At 55.5% G+C, this 21,120-nt stretch overlaps 1 protein-coding gene across 1 annotated transcript; it reads right to left on the bottom strand.

Annotated features, from left to right (window-relative positions):
• Positions 1 to 17,896: 17,896 nt before the first annotated feature.
• LOC122102011 (forkhead box protein F2-like) lies at positions 17,897 to 20,496 on the bottom strand. The gene is made up of 3 exons (XM_042672530.1): positions 20,324 to 20,496; positions 19,713 to 20,237; positions 17,897 to 18,398 (listed from the first exon to the last, which is right to left on the bottom strand). Exons 1-3 carry the CDS (start codon positions 20,494 to 20,496, stop codon positions 17,897 to 17,899), a joined length of 1,200 nt encoding a protein of 399 aa, XP_042528464.1.
• Positions 20,497 to 21,120: the final 624 nt, after the last annotated feature.

Consider the following 21,120-nt stretch of genomic DNA (forward strand, 5'->3'; position numbering starts at 1 on the left):
CAGCTCAGTTACTGCCAATTAGGGCTTTTGGCACATACAAGGGTTGGGATTTAGACTATCCCCCACATTTTATAACTTTAGCTTTTAACTACTATCACAGAGGATGGCAAGTTCCTGTCCCTTACAACGTAGATAGTCATGGACATTAGGCATGCTTACAAACTATCTTCCCATGACCTCTTGGCTCTGACTAACAGTTGAAGGGCCACGCACAAATGACTCTAGGATCTGACATTATTTCTACCATCCAAGCAGTGGCTTACTACCTCTGGATGCTCCTCCATTGCTTTTGTCCCAGGAGTGTCTTCTCCACACTGGGATAAAGGCCTCATTGGCATTTTCTTTAGCTGGTCACTGGACTTGAACTCGGGCCTGAGTGCTGTCCCTCAGCTCTACAGCTCAAGGCTAGCACTCTGCCACTTTGAATCCAAAGCATCTCTGCTTGCTCTTTCAGCACTCTGCTGGCTGAGTAGAGGTGACGGTCTCACAGGGACCTTTTGCTGCCCGGGTTGGCTTCGAACCAGTTTGCAGATCAATGAGTCTTATAAAAGGCCACTTAACTCCAATGAAAAGCAACAAGGTGGTCAACATAGAAGTAGCTTTTAAGCATGCTCTTTCCTGGAATTTTATTAAGAGCCAGAGTTACATCTGACAACCCTGTAAGAATCCTCCGTGCTTTGCTCTGGGCTTGCTGGAAACTGTTTAAAAAAAAAAAAAAAACCTATAAGAGCAAACTGGAATAGCAATTATTCTGGTAATCTTAATTTTTCCTTTGTGCACTTTGAGGCAAATGTTAAGGCAATTTCACTTTTAAACTTTATATCCAAAAATCCATTCCCAATTTTTTAAAGCCTCTTATTAATCTCTTTTAATATTTTATACTTTAGTTTTCATTTGCATTTTGAAAAGATCCCTTGAAATCTTGAGGCCAAGTGTCACTCATTGCCTCTTGGCTGCTTGTTTTAAAACAGATACACATTAAAAACTTTTAACTCAAATGACAATTTTTCCTTAATGCAAGAATTACAATCACCGGGCTGGGAAGGTGGCTAAGTGGTAGAGCGCTTGCCTTGCATGCCTAAGGCCCTGGGTTCGATTCCTCAGCACCACATAAGCAAAAAGAAAAAAGCCAGAAGTGGCACTATGGCTCAAGTGGTAGAGTGCTGGCCTTGAGCTGAAGAGCTGAGGGACAGCGCCCAGGCCCAGAATTCAGGCCCCACGACCGGACACCGACTCCCCCCCCCCAAAAAAAGAATTACAATCACCATCACTGTACCAAGAAGCTAGACTTAACACCTTTATGACTTTTAAAAACATATTCCAATTGTAGAACATCATTGAAAGCAAGTCACATTATACAACTAAGCTTTTTAACCCTTTTTTTTTATTGTGAAAATACTGTACAGAGGGGTTATAATTACATGGGCAAGATAATGAGTACATTTCTTATCAAGCATTGTAGCCTCCTCCTTTGTTTCCCCCTTCCCATCCCTTCCCAGCCTCCCCCCCCACCCAATCCTCCCCCCCACCAAAGTTGTAAAGTTGGTTTTCAACATAATGACTTGTACTTCTCATTGTTGCAATGGGTCCACCTGTATCCCTATTTAAACAATTTGTTTTTCCCCTTCCCCTCCACAAATTATACCGACATCAAATACAGTGAAAGCAGGGGTTATACTGTGGGGAGGGGACATACAAAGCAACAAAGAAATAATCTTATAAATGTGTTAGAAACAATCGCATGAAAGAAAAAAAAACATTAGAATACATACCTTAGGGTTCATTTTCCTAACATCACCTTATCTGACTTTTTCCGCTTGACTCATACATATACTAGTTATTGCAAATAAGGGAAACCATGGGACCTATGTTTCTTTGGGCCTGGCTTACTTCATTTAATATAATTTTTTCCAAGCCTTTCCATTTCCTAACAAATGGGGCAATGTCATTCTTTCTGATGGAGGCATAGAATTCCATTGTGTACATATACCACATTTTCTTGATACATTCATCTACTGAGGGGCATCTGGGTTGGTTCCATATCTTAGCTATAGTAAATAATGCTGCAATAAACATAGTCGTGCTGGTAGCTTTAGTGTGGTCTTGTTTGTAAATATTTGGGTAAATGCCCAAAAGTGGGATTGCTGGGTCATAGGGGAGCTCTATGTGGAGTCTTTTGAGGAACCTCCATACTGCTTTCCAAAGTGGTTGAACAAGTTTACACTCCCACCAACAATGCAGTAAGGTTTAACCCTCTTTTTAAGGCCTTCTTAATTTTAACACATCCAAGGGGCAGTTTTAGCAATGCTAATCAGGTCATCACACCACTTACTTTAACCATCATGTTTCCAGTGTCTATCTGCAGGGAAAAGGGGCAGAACAAAGATGGGCCGCTGAGCCCCTCCTATGGAGTGGGCACACACCCAATCTGACTCTTTAGGGTTAGATGAACTGCGTTTGGGCCAGCTTGCCCTCTTTCACCATGCGAGGGCTCCTCCCAGGGCCTGTCCCACCATGCATGGCCAGCTGAACTGCACTTGTGCCTGATCACCCCTCACCCCTAAAGATAGCTCTTCTGTTGGCTTCTAGGTTTTTCCCCTTTCTTTTCTCTTAGTTCTTGGATGAAATACACAGTTTTAGACAGACAGAACAGGGAACATTTTTGACAGTGTTAAACTAACCTTTACATTTAAATTTCTAATATTTATCTCCAAATTTTAGCCAAGGGAACTAAATCCAAGCAGAAAATGCATTTTTGTTAAGCCAGATAACTTGACTACAGTGTAAACAGCCTTGTGCATTTTAAAATTACATTTTAAAATACCAGATTTTCAAATTTTCATGTTAAAGAATCCTTAAAAAGCCTTTTAAAACAATAAGAAGATTCTTTAAAAATTTTGGTAATGTCCAAACCTCATAACCTTTAGAATTTTAAACTTAAAACTCACCCAATTGTTACAGCATGCTGACAATTCTTTTTATTTTATTTTATTTTATTTTATTTGAGAACATACTGTACAGAGGGCATGCTGACAATTCTTATCTTGAACATGTTCACATGCACACAGAGCACACACACAGATCTTAAAGCGTGCACAAATTAAAATCAGTTGTATGTACATCTTCTACAGTTTTCAAACAAGAATTTAAGACGATTTTTCTTTTAAACTAAGTACCTTTGTTGAGCTTCATTTTTCCAGGGCTTGCCTGTTTAGCAAGGCATTTTACCAATTGGTCTTTTGAGTCCCTTCTGTTGGAGGAGGGCTGGGGATGGGAGGGTCACCTGAAACTGAACTGGCCTGATTTTCACCCAGTTTTGACAAGAGCACTTTGCCAATTGTTAAGCTGTCTGGAGCAGCTGAAAGTCCAGACCAGGCTCACTGAAATCTACACTCTCTCCTCTCCTCCAGCAGCCTCCACCAGGAGAAGGTGCAGCCTGAGGCTTGTCCATGCCCCGCCTCTTGGCTGTTGTAACACCAGGGGTGGGGGACTTAGCAGGGCTGTGACCAAGCCCAGCGGGAGGCTGGGCCTTTTATTCCCCCAGAGATGTCTAAATAAATAACAAAAAGCCAGATAAACACAAAAACCAAGGATCCACATTTAAAACTGGTACCATGTCTAAAATAGAACTAGACAACAACCAAAGGCTGAATTGGGGACTAATGGACCCCCAGTTTACTCCTACCGGAAGTCTGCACCATTCCCACTCAGCAAGCTGAATCCAGAGTGTGCTGAGTAAGCTGGCCACCCTCACCCAGAACTTCCCTACCCCAGAAAACACACCAAAGTAAACAAGACAGACGAGTGGCCACAAAGACAAAATCAGGTCTCAGTGAATGGGGCGACATCTCACCACCACTCACTTGCCAGGGGACTCGAACCCCCTCTACTCACCTCTGCAGGATTTTTCTTTTAGATTCCTGCAAACGTTGACCCAGGGGCCTTCCAAGGTGGAGGAGAATTCCCAGTCATCTTGGGGAAAGGGAAAGAAGTCCCTAGCGGCCGTCCCCTCAGACTGAAAGATTCTCCCCCATGCTCAGACCCTCTGGGCCAAGGCCAGAGGCTAAGATTTTGCTGGTGTCACTTGCAGGTGGTCCATGGCAGTTTCATCCTGTGGCGAGTTCTCCCTGCCGGCCCTTTCAACTTATTGTTAGATCCTCCAGGATCCTCACCCTCCACCGTCCCCCAAGGGCAGAGCTTTACATCATCCCGATTTTCTCTAAACTGCTCTACTAACAGGTTCCACCTTTCTACCTACAAATCCATTCTTTATCGCCGGCTGTTGCACTCATTACACTGGTCCTTGAATTCCACGTTTGCCAAGGTGGTTTAAAACATGGTCTCATGGAGGCCAGGTGATGGGGACTCATGCCTGTAATCCCAGATGTGCAGGAGGCTGAGAGCTGAAGATCTCAGTTCAAAGCCTCACGGAGCAGGACAGTCCCTGAGGAAGTCTAATGAAGCAGCACAGAACTGGAAGTCGTAGGGCAAGAGGCCAAGTGAGAGTCAAATGCAAGGACCTGCCCTGAGTTCCAGCCCTGCTACCAGCACAGGATGGAAGGAAGGGAAGAAGGAAGGGAGGGAGCCTTGAGTCTTCTGAGACTGGGGTTCCCTTCTGGAGTTGGGGTCACTGCTAACCCTCAGTCCATGTTCTGTGGCTCCAGTTCTTCTGTGTCTGACAGGTTTAGCACCTGTTTTCTGCCCAGGTGTGGTGGCACACTCCTATAATCCCGTCTCCTCTCAGAGGCTGGAGGAAGGAGGATTGTGAATTCCAGGCCAGCCAGGGAGACTCTAGGAACACAATCCAACAGAAAGATGTCTGGTTTGATAAAAAGACCCTCCAAACCCTGAGATGGAGATGCAGAAGTCTTTCTCTTTGCTGGCTCTGTGTGAACTCGTGAATCTGTCAGTCTGTCTGTCTCCCCATCCTCCCCCTCCCCCACACTCCTCCCTCACCCAGCCTAGGGCTGGAACTGCAGGCCTGAGCGTCACTCCTGGGCGCAGCTCTGTCCTGATGCCCTCTGCGGCCCCGCCCCGGGCGGGCCTGTGCTCACACCCACGGCCACACCTGCACCTGGGAGCATAAATGCGCCTGCAGCCCTGCGCAGCCGCAGACACCGCCAGCGCCTGCATCTGCAGCCCTAGGTCTCTGTCGCTGTCTCCAGCGCTGCCTACGACGACGGCCACGGCCTCAGCCTCAGCCTCAGCCCCAGCCCCAGCCTCAGCCTCAGCCTCAGCCTCAGCCTCAGCCTCAGCCGCAGCCGCAGCCCCAGCCGCAGCCATGCGTCCGTTCCTAGGCATGCCCCCGTCCCCATTGGACCCTGCGCCCCCGGCGGAGCCTGCGCCCCCGGCGGAGCCTGCGCCCCCGGCGGAGCCTGCGCCCCCGGCGGAGCCCCCGTCTGCGCCTTCTCCAACCGATGTCTGGATGCCTACGCCAACGTTCATGTTTATTCCTGAGTGCACGCCTGCGTCCGCGTTCATTCCCACGTCTGCACCTGCGCCGCCCGCGTCCCCGCCTCTGTCCACAGCTACGTCCACAGCGGAGCCTACGCCTGCATCCGCATCCACAGACACAGGTGCGCCCGCGGCTGCACCGTCCGCGCATGCGCGGGACTCCGCGTCCGCAGCGTCTACGTCTTCTGCGTGGGCTACGCTGTCTTCGGTGCTGACACTCGACTACCCCTCCTATGTGGACGTCTACCTCTATGATTTCTCGTGGTCCGCGGCTCCGCCCGCAGCGTGGCCTCCAGCGTCAGCGTCGGCGGCGCCTGTGTCTCCGCCTGCAGCTCAGGCTGCGCCGTCCGTGTCGGTGACGCCGTCCGCCAGTGCGCCCGACGCTGTGTGTGCGTCGTCTACGCCATCGACGTCATCGACGTCCACCACGTCGTGTGCGATCATGTAGGCCACGCGTTCGGATCCAGGCTGAGCAGGAGGAAGGGACGGGGGGTCGAGGGCCCGGGACTCCCCGTCACCTCCACGCAAACCCCGGCTGCTGCCAGGGATCGAGGCCCGCTCCGGCCTGCTGCTGCCCCTCACCCCACGGGGCCCTGTGGGGCAGGGTGGGGCTCCCCGAGATTGGGCCTGGGGGGGTGCGTGGGACCCCAGCCTGTCCCCTGTCTGCTGGGACCGGCCTGGGGTGGGTGGGTGGGTTTCCTCCTCCTCCTCCCGACCTGCCTCACACAGCCATGGAGCTGGCGATGTGTGCACACCTCCACCACCGAGAGCCCAATAAACCTGCATTGCGAGATGACCGTGTGCAGACTTTGTGATATGGAGTGTGTGTGTGTGTGTGTGTCTGTGTAAACCACTAGAAAACCAGAAGTGGCGCTGTGGCTCAAGCCGTAGAGCGCTCGCCTTGAGCTGAAGAGCTGAGGGACAGCGCCCAGGCCCAGAGTTCAAGCCCCATGACTGACCAAAAACTAAAGAAATGCTCCTATTGAAGCCAGGTGCTGGGACTCAGGCCTGTAATCCCAGATGTTGAAGAGGCTGAAAGCTGAAATCTCAGTTCAAAACCTGACAGGGCAGGAAAGTCCATAAAAATTCCAATGAAGCAGCAAAATGCTGAAAGTCTTGTGTGACTCAAAGTGGTAGAGGGGCAGACATGTGGAAGAACAAACAAGTGAGAAAGCAAAAGCAAAGCCTTGCCTGGGGTTCTAGACTCAGTACCAGCACTAGGAAGGAAAGAAGGATGGATGGAAGGAAGGAAGGAATCTCTGAGACTCTGAGTGTCAGGGTCCCGTGGGGAGGTGGGGTCGTCTCTAATGGCTTCGTGGGCTGCAGTTCTTCGGTCTCTATGAGGTTCAGCATCAGTTTTCTACCCAGCTGTGGTGGCACAGCCTGGAATCCCTCCGCCACTCAGCAGGGGGAGGAGGGAGGCTGGTGAGGTCCAGGCCAGCCAGGGGGACTCTACCATCCAACACCCCAAAGCCAGATGTCTGCTTGCTGAAAGCAGCACCCCACCCTCGCGACATGGGGCTCAGAGGTGCTTCTGGCTGCTGGATCTTCGTGGACGCGGGTCTGTCTGTCTGTCTCTCCCCAGCTCCCCGCTCCTCCCTGTCCCTCGGTCTGTCCCGACGGCGGCCTGCGAGCTCCCAGCCGGACTCCGCTCCTGGAGCCGCCTGACTCCTGTCTCGGGGTCTGCGCGCACGCCCGCGTCCACGCCGCGGCTCTGGGGGCCAATCCGCCCTTGGGCCTGCGGTGCGGTGCTGTGCGCTAGGTCTGTGCGGATCGCCAGAGCTGCAGCCGAGCCCCGCCCCGCCACAGCTCCGCCCACCGCCGCCGCCGCGCGCGCGCGTCTGCGCCTGCACCGCGCCGTCCACCTCGACGGCCGCGTCGAGTCCACCGTGCGCGCACACGCCCGACGCTGCGCCCGAGTCTCCGCCTGCTACGTCTACGCCATCTGCGTCCGCCTACGCCGCCGGCGCGCGCTCTGCCTACGCCGTCTGCGTCTGGGCGGAAGGCTGCGCGGCCCCGGGACGTGCATGGTGGACGCGGGAACGGCCGCAGGATGCCTCGGAGAAGAGGCCCCGTCATCCCCGGCTCTGACAGCCTCTGCTGCGGATCCTCTGACAGCAGCTTCTCCAGATTCTGTCACAGCCACTGCTCCAGATCCTGTCACAGCCACCGCTCCAGATCCTCTGCCAGCGATTCCTCCAGATCCGATCACAGACACTGCTGGGGATCCTCTAACAGTGATTCCTCCAGATCCTCTGCCAGGCATTCCTCCAGATCCTCTGACAGCGATTCCTCCAGATCTTCTGCCAGCGATTCCTCCAGATCCTCTGCCAACGATTCCTCCAGATCCTCTGCCAACGATTCCTCCTGATCCTCTGCCAGCGATTCCTCCAGATCCGATCACAAACACTGCTGGGGATCCTCTAACAGTGATTCCTCCAGATCCTCTGCCAGACATTCCTCCAGATCCTCTGACAGCGATTCCTCCAGATCCTCTGCCAATGATTCCTCCAGATCCTCTGCCAGCGATTCCTCCAGATCCGATCACAGACACTGCTGGGGATCCTCTGACAGTGATTCCTCCAGATCCTCTGACAGTGATTCCACCAGATCCTCTGCCAGCGATTCCTCTAGATCCTCTGGAGCGATTCCTCCAGATCCTGTCACAGCCACTGCTCCAGATCCTCTGACAGTGACTCCTCCAGATCCTGTCACAGCCATTGCTCCAGATCCTCCGGTGTTATCCTCAGGACCCAGCGATCTCGGGGCGCCTCCCCGCCTCCCCGATCCCGTCCCCCCTGGAGGTGAAGCCAGCACAAGGGGCTCCATCCTCATCTGCAGCCCTGACCTGTGGCCCAGCTCCCGTGCAATCTTGTAGGCCAAGAGTTCGGAACCAGGCTGAGCAGAAGGCAGGGACAAGGGGTCCAGGGGGCTCCATGTCTCCCCATCACCTCCACACAAAGCCCGGCTTCCTGCCAGGGGCTCGAGGCCCGGCCTGCTGCTCTCTCCCTCCCCCAGCTGCTTCGTCTGAAACTTGGGGGTCTCCTTGGGGTCCTGTGGGGCATGGTGGGGGCTCCCTGAGGTTGGGCCTAGGGAGGGGGTGTGGGACCCCAGCCTGTCCCCCTGTCTTCATGGGGGGGGGGATTTCCTCCTCCTCCACCCGACCTGCCTCACACAGTCTGCACACAGCAATGGAGCTGGCGATCGCATGCACATCTCGAGATCTATGAAACAAATAAACCTTCTGCATTGTAAGATGACCGTCTCCAGACTTTGTTATATGGGGTGTGTGTGTGCCAAAAATTGGGTTGAACTCTGGGAGGAGCACCGTGTTTGTGCTTTTTTTCCCACAAAGACCAAGAGCTACCACTGCAATGGAACTCCACTTCCCACTTCTTGGTCGTTCCTTGCAGATCAGAATCTTCAAGATTCCCTCTCAAGCTGGCTTTGAGCCACCATCCTCAGATCTCAGACTCCTGAATATCTACAATGACAGGCTGGAGCCATTTGCTTGTCTCCTTAGGGTCTTGGGACCACCCCCCCCCCCAGGAGATTTGCTCAGATTTGGTGAGTTTTGGGGCTGGATGATGGACAGCGTTGAGGGGTTCTTGTGGTAATGAACCCACTCCTCAAAGAGGAAGAACTCCATCATGTGAGACATAGGTCAACTCATTCATGAGAGGCTCCAGCATTTTGTCTAAACTGCTCTACCAACAGATTCAATGATTCAGCCTAAACATCCAGTCGCCAGTGATAAAGATTGGTTTTAGCTGGACACCAGTGGCTCACTAGTGACTCAGGAGGCTGAGATCTGAAGTCCGCGGTTCAAAGCCAACCCAGGCAAGAAAGTCTGTGAGACTCTTATCTTCCATAAACCACTCAGAAAACCGGAAGTGGTGCCGTGGCTCAAGTGGTAGAATTCGAGCTTTGAGCAGGATTGGAGAGGGCCAGGGCCCAGTCCCAGAGTTCAAGACCCGTGTTGGGGGCGGGGCGAGGGGGAAGGCTGTGTAGAATGTTTTTTCTTTCTCAAGAGTGGTGCTCTATCACTTTGATTCTCAGCTCTACTTTCAGCATTTTGCTTGTTTGTTAGACCTTCTCATCGGCTTTCCTGCCTAGGCACGCTTTGAACTGAGATCTTCAGTTCTCAGCCTTCTGAATATCTGGGATTACAGGCATGAGTCTTAGGACTGTCCTTCAGCCTAGCCATTTCTTATGGGATCATGACAAATATGAAATTCAAGTGCAACAGCCGATGAGAAGGAGTGGATTCTTAGGCAGAATCGTTCAATCTGTTGGCAGAGCGGTTGAGAGAAAATGGCAAAGCTCTGCATGAACGAATGGATGTCTGTCTCTCATGATCACGTTCTTCCCCAAGGAGGACTGGGATCATTACCAGGAGGAACTCCCAACACTGTTCATGTTCCATCCCTGAACCCCACCAAATCTGATCAGGTCTCATGGGGGTCACAAGAGCCTAACAGAATATCCAATGGCTTCCTGCCTGTCATTGTAGCCACTCAGGAGGCTCAGATCTGAGGATGGGCAAGTTCAGGGTGGGCAAGTTCAAAGCCAGGCTGGGTAGGAAAGTCTCTGAGACTGTAATCGCCACGGAACCATCAAGAAGTGGGAAGTGGACCTGTGACTCAAGTGTTAGAACACCAGCCTCAAAAAAAAAGGTGAAGGATAATGCTCAGGCCCTGAGTTCAACCCCAGGCCTGGCTCCCAAGCACACACACGCAAACACGCACACACACACCAAGAAATTCTAGCATCAGTCTTGATGAAGAAGGTTTATTGGGCTCACAATGGTGGAGGTGTGCATACGATCGCCAGCTCCATTGCTGTGGGAGGCAGGAGGGGTGGAGAAGGAGGAAACCCACCCATCCCACAGCCGGTCACAGAAGACACGGGGAAGACGTAGAGGTCCTCCCTCGCTAGGCCCCCACCCTCGGGGAGCCCCCAACATGCCCCACAGGGCCCAGGGGAGACCCCAGTTCATGATGACAGGATCTGGAATGAAAGAGCAGCAGGTCTTACCGGGCCTGGAGCCCCTGGCAGGAAGCCAGGGTTTGTGTGGAGGTGATGGGGAGCCACAGGGTCCCCCCCTGACGCCCCGTCCCTTCCTCCTGCTCACTCTGGTTCTGAACTCGTAACCTACAAGATTGCATCTCTGCTGGACCGCAGGTCGAGCTGTGTCTGCGCTGTGGGCAGAGCTGCAAAACACCACGTCCTGGCGATGCTGACACAGGCCCAGCAGGGAGGAGGCTCAGGCTCTGGTGCAGGCAGCCTGCAGGGGATTTACACACCCGGATGTGGGCGTGGCTGGGAACACAAGCGGGGGGGGGCAGTGGGCGGGGCCAGAGGAGTAAGGTGGGGTCCAAGGAGTGGAGCTCAGGCCTGGAGTTCCAGCCTGAGGATCAGTGGGAGGAGGGAGAGGGAGAGGGAGGGAGACTTCAGAGGAGAAAGGGAATTGGGGACAGACAGACAGACTTGTGTTTACAAACAACCAACAAAGAGCTAAATCTCGATGTCAGGAGTTTGAGGTGTCTTTTTATTCAAACACCAGATATCTTCCTTTCAGGGTTGTTTTGCTAGAGACTCCCTGGCTGGCCTGGAATTCACAATCCTCTTTCCTCCACCTTCTGGGAGGTGATAGGATTATACGCGTGTGCCACCTGACCCGGGTAGAACACAGATTTCTAAACCATTATAGACTAAAGAACTGGAGCCCCTAAAGTTAACTGAGGGTCAGAGGTGACCCCAATTGCAGAAGAGCACCCCTAGCCTCAGAGGACTTAAAGGATCCTTCCTTCTTTCCTACCTCCTTCCATTCTCGTGCTTGTACCTGTGATTCAGCTCAGGACAGGGCCTCACATTTGCATTTCCACTTGGGTTTTCTTCACTGAAGACTGGTGGGGTATCATTTTGAGTCACAACACCACTTGCAGCTTTTTGCTGATTCATGAGACTTTCTCATGGACTTCCCTGCCCAGGCAGGTTTTTGAACTAAAATCTTCAGCTCTCAGCCTCCTGAATATCTGGAATTACAGGCATGAGTCCCTAGACCTGGCTTCAACGTGGCCATTTCTTATTCTACCTCAAGAAACATTGAACTCAAGGACCTTTGCAATGACTGAAACAGCTGGTTATAACAGATCTGTAGGCAGAATTGTTGAATGTGGTGGTAGAGTAGTTTAAACAAAATGGTGGAAGTCTTTATGAATGGCTGGATGTCTTTCTCACATGATCGGGTGTTTCCTCTTTGAGGATTGGTTCATTTCCACAGAAACCCCTCAAAGCTGTCCACAATCCAACCCCAAACTCACCAAATCTGATCGAGTCTCGGGGAAGATCCCAAAGGGATAAACAAATGGCTCCTCCTTCTAGATACTCAGGAGGCTGAGATCTGAGGGATGACGGCTCAAAGCCAGCTTGGGCAGGGAAATCGTGGACGTTATCTCCATGGAATTACCAAGAAATAGGAAGTGCAGCTGGGTGTCAAGTGTAAGAGTGTCAGAGTTGAGCAATAGTGCAGGATCATGGTCAGGCCCTAACTTCAAATCCTAGGCCTTGCTCCTGTGTACAGGCTACATTACACACACACACACACACACACACACACACACCATAAAACAAACTCTGGAGATGGTCATTTCGCAATGCAGAAGGTTTATTGGGCTCAGGGTGGTGGAGGTGTGCACACATCGCCAGCTCCATTGCTGTGTGAGGCAGATCAGGTGGTGGAGGAGGAAACCCACCCACCCCAGGCCGGTTCCAGCAGACAGGGGACAGGCTGGGGTCCCACCCCCCTCCCTCAGATCCATCTCTGGGAGCCCCCACTAGGTAGCACAGGGCCCCAGGGAGACCTCCAAGGTCCAGACCACAGGATCTGGGGTGAGGGCGAGCAGCAGGCCGGGCCGGGCCTCAGACCCCTGCAGGAATCTGGGGTTTGGGTGGAGGTGATGGGGAGCCACGAAGCCCTCCGTGCCCCCCTGTGCCTTCCTCCTGCTCAGCCTGGATCCGAACTCGAGGCCTACACGGCTTCGCTGGGGCTGGGCCGCGGGTGGCTGCAGCGGATGCAGGCGGAGCCGGGCTCGGGGGACCCCGGGGGCCCCGGGACCAGCGGGCGACGCCCCAGCATCCGGAGATGTCGCACGCAGAGTCTGGGCCGGCGGCAGGACGACTTCGACCGACGGAACACAAACGTACCAGACGGGGCTGCGGGCGATGGGGGTGAGCGCCGGGCCGCAGACGTCCGCCCGGAACACGGCAGAGACGCGGGCCTGGGATACGCAGAATACGTAGACAAATGCATAGTGAACGCAGAAGCCGTAGCCGTGAACGACTTGGTCTGCGTGCACAGGGTCGGGGCGTGCACGGACGGTGTCAGCAACGTAGACGGCGCAGCCTGAGCTGCAGGCGCGGGCGGAGACGCTGCAGCCGCGGAGGACGAAGCTGACCACGGAGGCCAAGGGGCAGGCGTAGCCGGGGACGCTATGGACCACACGCAATCCTGGCCGGAGATGACGTAGACACAGGCGGGGTGGACGGGCGTAAGCAGCGCAGACGGAGGCGTAGTGGACGCAGAAGACGTAGACGCCGTGGACGCAGCGTGAGGCGCATGCGTGGACGCAGGCATCCACGTCAACGTGGACGGTGCGGCCCCTGACGCAAGTGGAGGCGCAGCTGTGTCTGTGGATGCGGACGCAGGCGTAAGCTCCGCTGTGGACGTAGCTGTGGACAGAGGCGTGGACGTGGGCTGCGTAGGTGCAGACGTGGGAATGAACGCGTACGCAGGCGTCCATGCAGACGGAGGAATAAACGTGAACGTTGGCATAGGCATCCAGACATTGGTTGGAGAAGGCGCAGAGGGAGGCGTGGCTTGGGGAAGAGGCGTGGCTGCGGGCGGAGGCGTGGCTGCGGGCGGAGGCGTGGCTGCGGGCGGAGGCGTGGCTGAGGACGGAGGCGTGGCTGAGGACGGAGGCGTGGCCGAGGACGGAGGCGTGGCCGAGGACGGAGGCGAGGCCGAGGACGGAGGCGTGGCCATGGGCGGAGGCGTGGCCGCGGGCGGAGGCGTGGCCGCGGGCGGAGGCGTGGCCGCGGGCGGAGGCGTGGCCGCGGGCGGAGGCGTGGCTGGCTGCGCAGGCTCCGCTGTGTCCATAGATTCCGCTGGGGACGGGGGCCCGAATGTGAACGGAGGCATGGCTGAGGCTGGGGCTGGGGCTGAGCCTGGGGCTGAGGCTGAGGCTGAGGCTGAGGCTGAGGCTGAGGCTGAGGCTGAGGCCGTCGTCGTAGGCAGCGCTGGAGACAGCGACAGAGACCTAGGGCTGCAGATGCAGGCGCTGGCGGTGTCTGCTGCTGCGCAGGGCTGCAGGCGCATTTATGCTCCCAGGTGCAGGTGTGGCCGTGGGTGTGAGCACAGGCCCGCCCAGGGCGGGGCCGCAGAGGGCATCAGGACAGAGCTGCACCCAGGAGTGGCGCTCAGGCCTGCAGTTCCAGCCCTAGGCTGGGTGAGGGAGGAGTGTGGGGGAGGGGGAGGGGGAGGATGGGGAGACAGACAGACTGACAGACTCAGGAGTTCACACGGAGCCAGCAAAGAGAAAGACTTCTCCATCTCCATCTCCAGGGTTTGGGGGGGTCTTTAAAAAAAAAACAGACATCTTTCTTTCTGGTTTGTGTTCTTAGAGTCTCCCTGGCAGGCCTGGAATTCACAATCCCCCTTCCCCCAGCTGCTGAGAGGGAACGGGATTATAGGGGTGGGCCGGGTACCTGGGTAGAAACCTGATAGCTAAGCCATTCATAGACTGAAGAGCTAGAGCCACACAATGTGAGCTGAAGATTAGACATAGCCTCATTTCTAGGCTACAAGATTGCATCTGTGCTGGACCACAGGTCGAGGCCGGGAATCGGGGCCCAGCACTTCATAGGCGCTTCACCTCCCGTGGGGTAGGGCTTGGGGTGCGCGTCGGGGGCCTACGAATGGGGGACCCCAGCCTCTCCCCCTGTCTTCTGTGACCCGCCAAATAAACCTTCTTGAACAAAACATGACTGTCTCCAGAAGTACTTATAGTGTGTGTGTGTGCGCGTGTGCGCGCGTGCTCGCACACACACGTGCCAATCCTTGGCCTTAACTCAGGGACCAAGCACTGCCCTTGTGGCTTTTTCCCACAACTCCTGTGGTTCCTTGGGTGCAAGAGTCTCACGGACTTTCCTGCCCAGGCTGACTTGGAGCCCGCCCAGGCTGGCTTCGAATAGCCATCCTCACATCTCAGCCTTCTCAGGAGCTAGGATGACAGGCGGGAAGCCCCTGGCCTATCTCTCTAGGGTCCTGTGACCCCCAGGAGACTTGATCCCATTTGCTGGGTTTCAGGTGTAGAATGTGGGCAGCCTTTAGGCTTTTCATGGAATAAACTCAGTCCCCAAAGGGACTGAGAAAGACAGGGATTCATTCATGAAAACCTACCTCATTTTCTCGAAACTGGTTGATGAACAGGTTCAATGAGTCTGCCTAAAAATCTGTTTTGTAGCACTCGCTGTTCATTCATTACCTCTGTCTGTGATGTTCCCGTTGGTGGTGGTGGAATAAGAAATAGCCATGTTAAATCCAGGTGCTGGGACTCATGCCTGTAATCCCAGATCCTGAGGAGCATGACAGCTGAAAATCTCAGTTCCAAGCCTGACTGGGTAGGAAAGTCCATGAGAAAGTGTAATGAACCAGCACAATGCTGGAAGTCTTGTGTGACTCAAAGTGGCAGCGTGTCAGACATGAGTGGAGAAAACTAAGTCAGAATGTGAATGCAGAGGCTTGCCAGAGGTTCAAGACCCAGTAACAGCACAAGGGAGGGAGGGAAGGAGGCAGGGAGGGAGGGGGGAAGGAGGGAGGGAGGGAGGAAGGAAGGAAGGACAGAAGGAAGGAAGGAAGGAAGGAAGGAAGGAAGGAAGGAAGGAAGGAAGGGAGGGGGAAGGACTTTCTGAGATTCTGAGTCTCTGGGTTCACGTGTGGAAGTAGGTTCATCTCTAACCTCAGCCGACATTGTGGGGTTCTAGTTCCTCACTCTATGAGTGGTTTAGCAATCTGTTTTCTATCCAGGTGTGGTAGCACACACCTATAATCCCATCATCTCTCAGAAGCCAAGCCTAACTCAGGAGGTTGAGATTTAGAAGTCTTTTCCTTTGGTGGTTTCTTGTGAACTCCAGTCTGTTGGTCTGTCTGTCAGCGTCTCCCCATGTCCGCTGTCCTCAGCTCTCTCCTCTTACTCCACTCCCATTCCCCTCCCTCTCCCTCCTGCCCCATCTGAACTGGGCCAGGAACAGAAGGGCAGAGTTGTACTCATCCCCCATTTTCTCTAAATTGCTCTACAAACAGGTTCCGGGATTCTGCCTCCAAATCCATTCTTGATCACTGGCTTTTGCATCATTCCAATGATCCTGGAATTCCATGTTTGTCAAGGTGGAATCAAAAATGGTCCCAATGAAACCAGGTGTGGGTGACTCATGCCTGTAATCCCAGATATGCAGGAGACTGAAAACTGAAGATCTCAGTTCAAAGCCTGCTTAGGCAGGAAAGTCCATGAGAAAGTCTAACGAACAAGCAAAATGCTGATAGAGCACTACTGTGGAGTGAGAAAAAACATTCTTACCCCCCACCCCCAGTCATGGGTCTTGAACTCTGGGCCTGCGCGCTGTCGCTCACCAATTCTGCTCAAGGCAAGCATTCTACTACTTGAGCCATGGCACCACTTCCGGTTTTCTGAGTGGTTTATTGAAGATTAGAGTCTCACAGACTTTCTTGCCTGGGTTGGTTTTGAACCGTGGTCTTCAGATGTCAGCCTCCTGAGTCGCTAGTGAGCCACTGGTGCCCAGCTAAAACCAATCTTTATCACTGGCTACGGGATTTTTAGGCTGAATCATTGAATCTGTTGGTAGAGCAGTTTAGACAAAATGCTGGAGCTTCTCATGAATGAGTTGACCTATGTCTCACATGATGGAGTTCTTCCTCTTTAAGTAGTGGGTTCATTACCACAAGAACCCCTCAACGCTGTCCATCATCCAGCCCCAAAACTCACCAAATCTGAGCAAATCTGGGGGGAGGGCGGTCCTAAGACCCTAAGGAGACAAACAAATGGCTCCAGCCTGTCATCATAGATATTCAGGAGTCTGAGATCTGAGGATGGTGGCTCAAAGCCAGCTTGAGAGGGAATCTTGAAGATTCTGATCTGCAAGGAACGACCAAGAAGTGGGAAGTGGAGTTCCATTGCAGTGGTAGCTCTTGGTCTTTGTGGGGAAAAAAGCACAAACACGGTGCTCCTCCCAGAGTTCAACCCAATTTTTGGCACACACACACACCATATAACAAAGTCTGGAGACGGTCATCTTACAATGCAGTTTTATTTGTTTCATAGATCTCGAGATGTGCACGCGATCGCCAGCTCCATTGCTGTGTACAGGCTCTGTGAGGCAGGTCGGGTGGAGGAGGAGGAAATCCACCCCCCCATGAAGACAGGGGGACAGGCTGGGGTCCCACACCCCCTCCCTAGGCCCAACCTCAGGGAGCCCCCACCATGCCCCACAGGACCCCAAGGAGACCCCCAAATTTCAGACGACAGCCGCTGGGGTGAGGGAGAGAGCAGCAGGCCGGGCCTCGAGCCCCTGGCAGGAAGCCGGGCTTTGTGTGGAGGTGATGGGGAGACATGGAGCCCCCTGGACCCCCTGTCCCTTCCTCCTGCTCAGCCTGGTTCCGAGCTCTTGGCCTACAAGATTGCACGGGAGCTGGGCCACAGGTCAGGGCTGCAGATGAGGATGGAGCCCCTTGTGCTGGCTTCACCTCCAGCGGGGACGGGATCGGGGAGGCGGGGAGGTGCCCCGAGATCGCTGGGGCCTGAGGATAACACCGGAGGATCTGGAGCAGTGGCTGTGACAGGATCTGGAGGAATCGCTGTCAGAGGATCTGGAGCAGTGGCTGTGACAGGATCTGGAGCAATGGCTGTGATCGGATCTGGAGGAATCACTGTCAGAGGATTCGCAGCAGTCGCTGTCAGAGGATCCGCAGTAATGGCTGTGACAGGATCTGGAGGAGTCGCTGTCAGAGGATCTGGAGGAATCGCTGGCAGAGGATCTGGAAGAATCGCTGTCAGAGGATCTGGAGGAATCGCTGTCAGAGGATCTGGAGGAATCGCTGGCAGAGGATCTGGAGGAATCACTGTCAGAGGATCCCCAGCAGTGTCTGTGATCGGATCTGGAGGAATCACTGGCAGAGGATCTGGAGGAATCGCTGGCAGAGGATCTGGAGGAATCGCTGGCAGAGGATCTGGAGGAATCGCTGGCAGAGGATCTGGAGGAATCGCTGGCAGAGGATCTGGAGCGGTGGCTGTGACAGGATCTGGAGCAGTGGCTGTGACAGGATCTGGAGAAGCTGCTGTCAGAGGATCCGCAGCAGAGGCTGTCAGAGCCGGGGATGACGGGGCCTCTTCTCCGAGGCATCCTGCGGCCGTTCCCGCGTCCACCATGCACGTCCCGGGGCCGCGCAGCCTTCCGCACAGACGCAGATGGCGTAGGCAGGGTGCGCGCCGGCGGCGTAGGCGGACGCAGACGGCGTAGACGTCGCCGGCGGAGACTCGGGCGCAGCGTCGGGCGTGTGCGCGCACGGTGGACTCGACGCGGCCGTCGAGGTGGCCGGCGCGGCGCAGGCGCAGACGCGCGCGGCGGCGGCGGTGGGCGGAGCTGTGGCGGGGCGGGGCTCGGCTGCAGCTCTGGCGATCCGCACAGACCTAGCGCGCAGCACCGCACCGCAGGCCCAAGGGCGGATTGGCCCCCAGAGCCGCGGCGTGGACGCGGGCGTGCGCGCAGGCCCCGAGACAGGAGTCAGGCGGCTCCAGGAGCGGAGTCCGGCTGGGAGCTCGCAGGCCGCCGTCGGGACAGGCCGAGGGACAGGGAGGAGCGGGGAGCTGGGGAGAGACAGACAGACAGACCCGCGTCCACGAAGATCCAGCAGCCAGAAGCACCTCTGAGCCCCATGTCGCGAGGGTGGGGTGCTGCTTTCAGCAAGCAGACATCTGGCTTTGGGGTGTTGGATGGTAGAGTCCCCCTGGCTGGCCTGGACCTCACCAGCCTCCCTCCTCCCCCTGCTGAGTGGCGGAGGGATTCCAGGCTGTGCCACCACAGCTGGGTAGAAAACTGATGCTGAACCTCATAGAGACCGAAGAACTGCAGCCCACGAAGCCATTAGAGACGACCCCACCTCCCCACGGGACCCTGACACTCAGAGTCTCAGAGATTCCTTCCTTCCTTCCATCCTTCCTTCCTTCCTTCCTTCCATCCTTCCTTCCTTCCTAGTGCTGGTACTGAGTCTAGAACCCCAGGCAAGGCTTTGCTTTTGCTTTCTCACTTGTTTGTTCTTCCACATGTCTGCCCCTCTACCACTTTGAGTCACACAAGACTTTCAGCATTTTGCTTCTTCATTGGAATTTTTATGGACTTTCCTGCCCAGTCAGTCCTTGAACTGAGATTTTAGCTCAGACTCCTCAACATCTGGGATTACAGGCCTGAATCTCAGCACCTGGCTTCAATAGGAGCATTTCTTTAGTTTTTGGTCAGTGGTGGGGCTTGAACTCTGGGCCTGGGCGCTGTCCCTCAGCTCTTCAGCTCAAGGTGAGCGCTCTACGGCTTGAGCCACAGGACACTTCTGGTTTTCTAGTGGTTTATTGGAGATAAGAGTCTCATGGACTTTCCTGCCCAGGGTGGCTTTGAATCCCAATCCTCAGATCTCAGCCTCCTGAGTAGCTAGGATGGCTGTGGGAGAGCCTGTCTTCACCCTTGTCATTCTAGCTACTCCGGAAGCTGAGATCTGAAGCTGGCTATTCAAAGACAGCCTGGGCCGGCTCCAAATCAGCCTGGGCAGGAAACTGCGACCCTAGTGCCTAAGGAACCACCAAGAAATGGCAAGTGGATTTGGGCTCAAGTGCTAGCTCTTCTGTTGTAGGAAAAGCAAAGCACTGGGAAGGGCTCATCCCATAGTTCAGAACAGTTATTGGCTTGCACACACACACACACACACACACACACACACTCCATATCACAAAGTCTGCACACGGTCATCTCACAATGCAGAAGGTTTATTGGGCTCTCGGTGGTGGAGGTGTGCACGCGATCGCCGGCTCCATGGCTGTGTGAGGCAGGTCGGGAGGAGGAGGAGGAGGACACCCACCCACCAACCCCAGGCCGGTCCCAGCAGACAGGGGACAGGCTGGGGTCCCACGCACCCCCCCCAGGCCCAATCTCGGGGAGCTCCACCCTGCCCCACAGGGCCCCGTGGCGTGAGGGGCAGCAGCAGGCCGGAGCGGGCCTCGATCCCTGGCAGCAGCCGGGGTTTGCGTGGAGGTGACGGGGAGTCCCGGGCCCTCGATCCCCGTCCCTTCCTCCTGCTCAGCCTGGATCCAAACGCGTGGCCTACATGATCGCACACGACGTGGAGGACGTCGATGGCGTAGACGTCACGGACGTAGACTCGGCTGCATCCGCGGACGGTGTAAACCGAGATGGAGCCGACGCAGCCCCGGACCCGGCTGTGCGCGTACACGAGGCCGAGGACGTGCGCAGAGGAGCCGCGGACGAAGCAGACGTGGATGACGTAGATAACGTAGATAACGTAGACGACGCGGACACAGCGTCGGGCGCACTGGCGGACGGCGTCACCGGCACGGACGGCGCAGCCTGAGCTGCAGGCGGAGACGCAGGCGCCGCCAACGCTGACGCTGGAGGCCACGCTGCGGGCGGAGCCGCGGACGCTGTGGACCACGGGAAATCATAGAGGTAGACGTCCACATAGGAGGGGTAGTCGAGCGTCAGCCCCGAAGACAGAAGCGTAGCCCACGCAGAAGACGTAGACGCTGCGGACGCGGAGTCCGGCGCATGCGCGGACGGTGCAGCCGCGGGCGCAGATGTGTCTGTGGATGCGGCCGGGGGCGCAGGCTCCGCCGGGGGCGCAGGCTCCGCCGGGGGCGCAGGCTCCGCCGGGGGCGCAGGCTCCAATGGAGACGGGGGCATGCCTAGGAACGGAGGCATGGCTGAGGCTGAGGCTGCGGCTGGGGCTGGGGCTGGGGCTGAGGCTGAGGCTGAGGCTGAGGCTGAGGCTGGGGCTGAGGCTGGGGCTGAGGCTGAGGCTGAGGCTGGGGCTGAGGCTGAGGCTGAGGCCGTGGCCGTCGTCGTAGGCAGCGCTGGCGGCAGCGACAGAGACCTAGGGCTGCAGATGCAGGCGCTGGCGGTGTCTGCTGCTGCGCAGGGCTGCAGGCGCATTTATGCTCCCAGGTGCAGGTGTGGCCGTGGGTGTGAGCACAGGCCCGCCCAGGGCGGGGCCGCAGAGGGCATCAGGACAGAGCTGCGCCCAGGAGTGGAGCTCAGGCCTGCAGTTCCAGCCCTAGGCTGGGTGAGGGAGGAGTGTGGGGGAGGGGGAGGATGGGGAGACAGACAGACTGACAGACTCACGAGTTCACACGGAGCCAGCAAAGAGAAAGACTTCTGCATCTCCATCTCAGGGTTTGGGGGGTCTTTTTATCAAACCAGACGTCTTTCTGTTGGATTGTGTTCCTAGAGTCTCCCTGGCTGGCCTGGAATTCACAATCCTCCTTCCCCCAGCCTCTGAGAGGGGACAGGATTATAGGAGTGTGCCAC

The sequence above is a fragment of the Dipodomys spectabilis genome, unplaced genomic scaffold, assembly GCF_019054845.1.
Source record: "Dipodomys spectabilis isolate Male_0828 unplaced genomic scaffold, ASM1905484v1 ptg000715l, whole genome shotgun sequence".
Lineage (NCBI taxonomy): Eukaryota > Metazoa > Chordata > Mammalia > Rodentia > Heteromyidae > Dipodomys > Dipodomys spectabilis.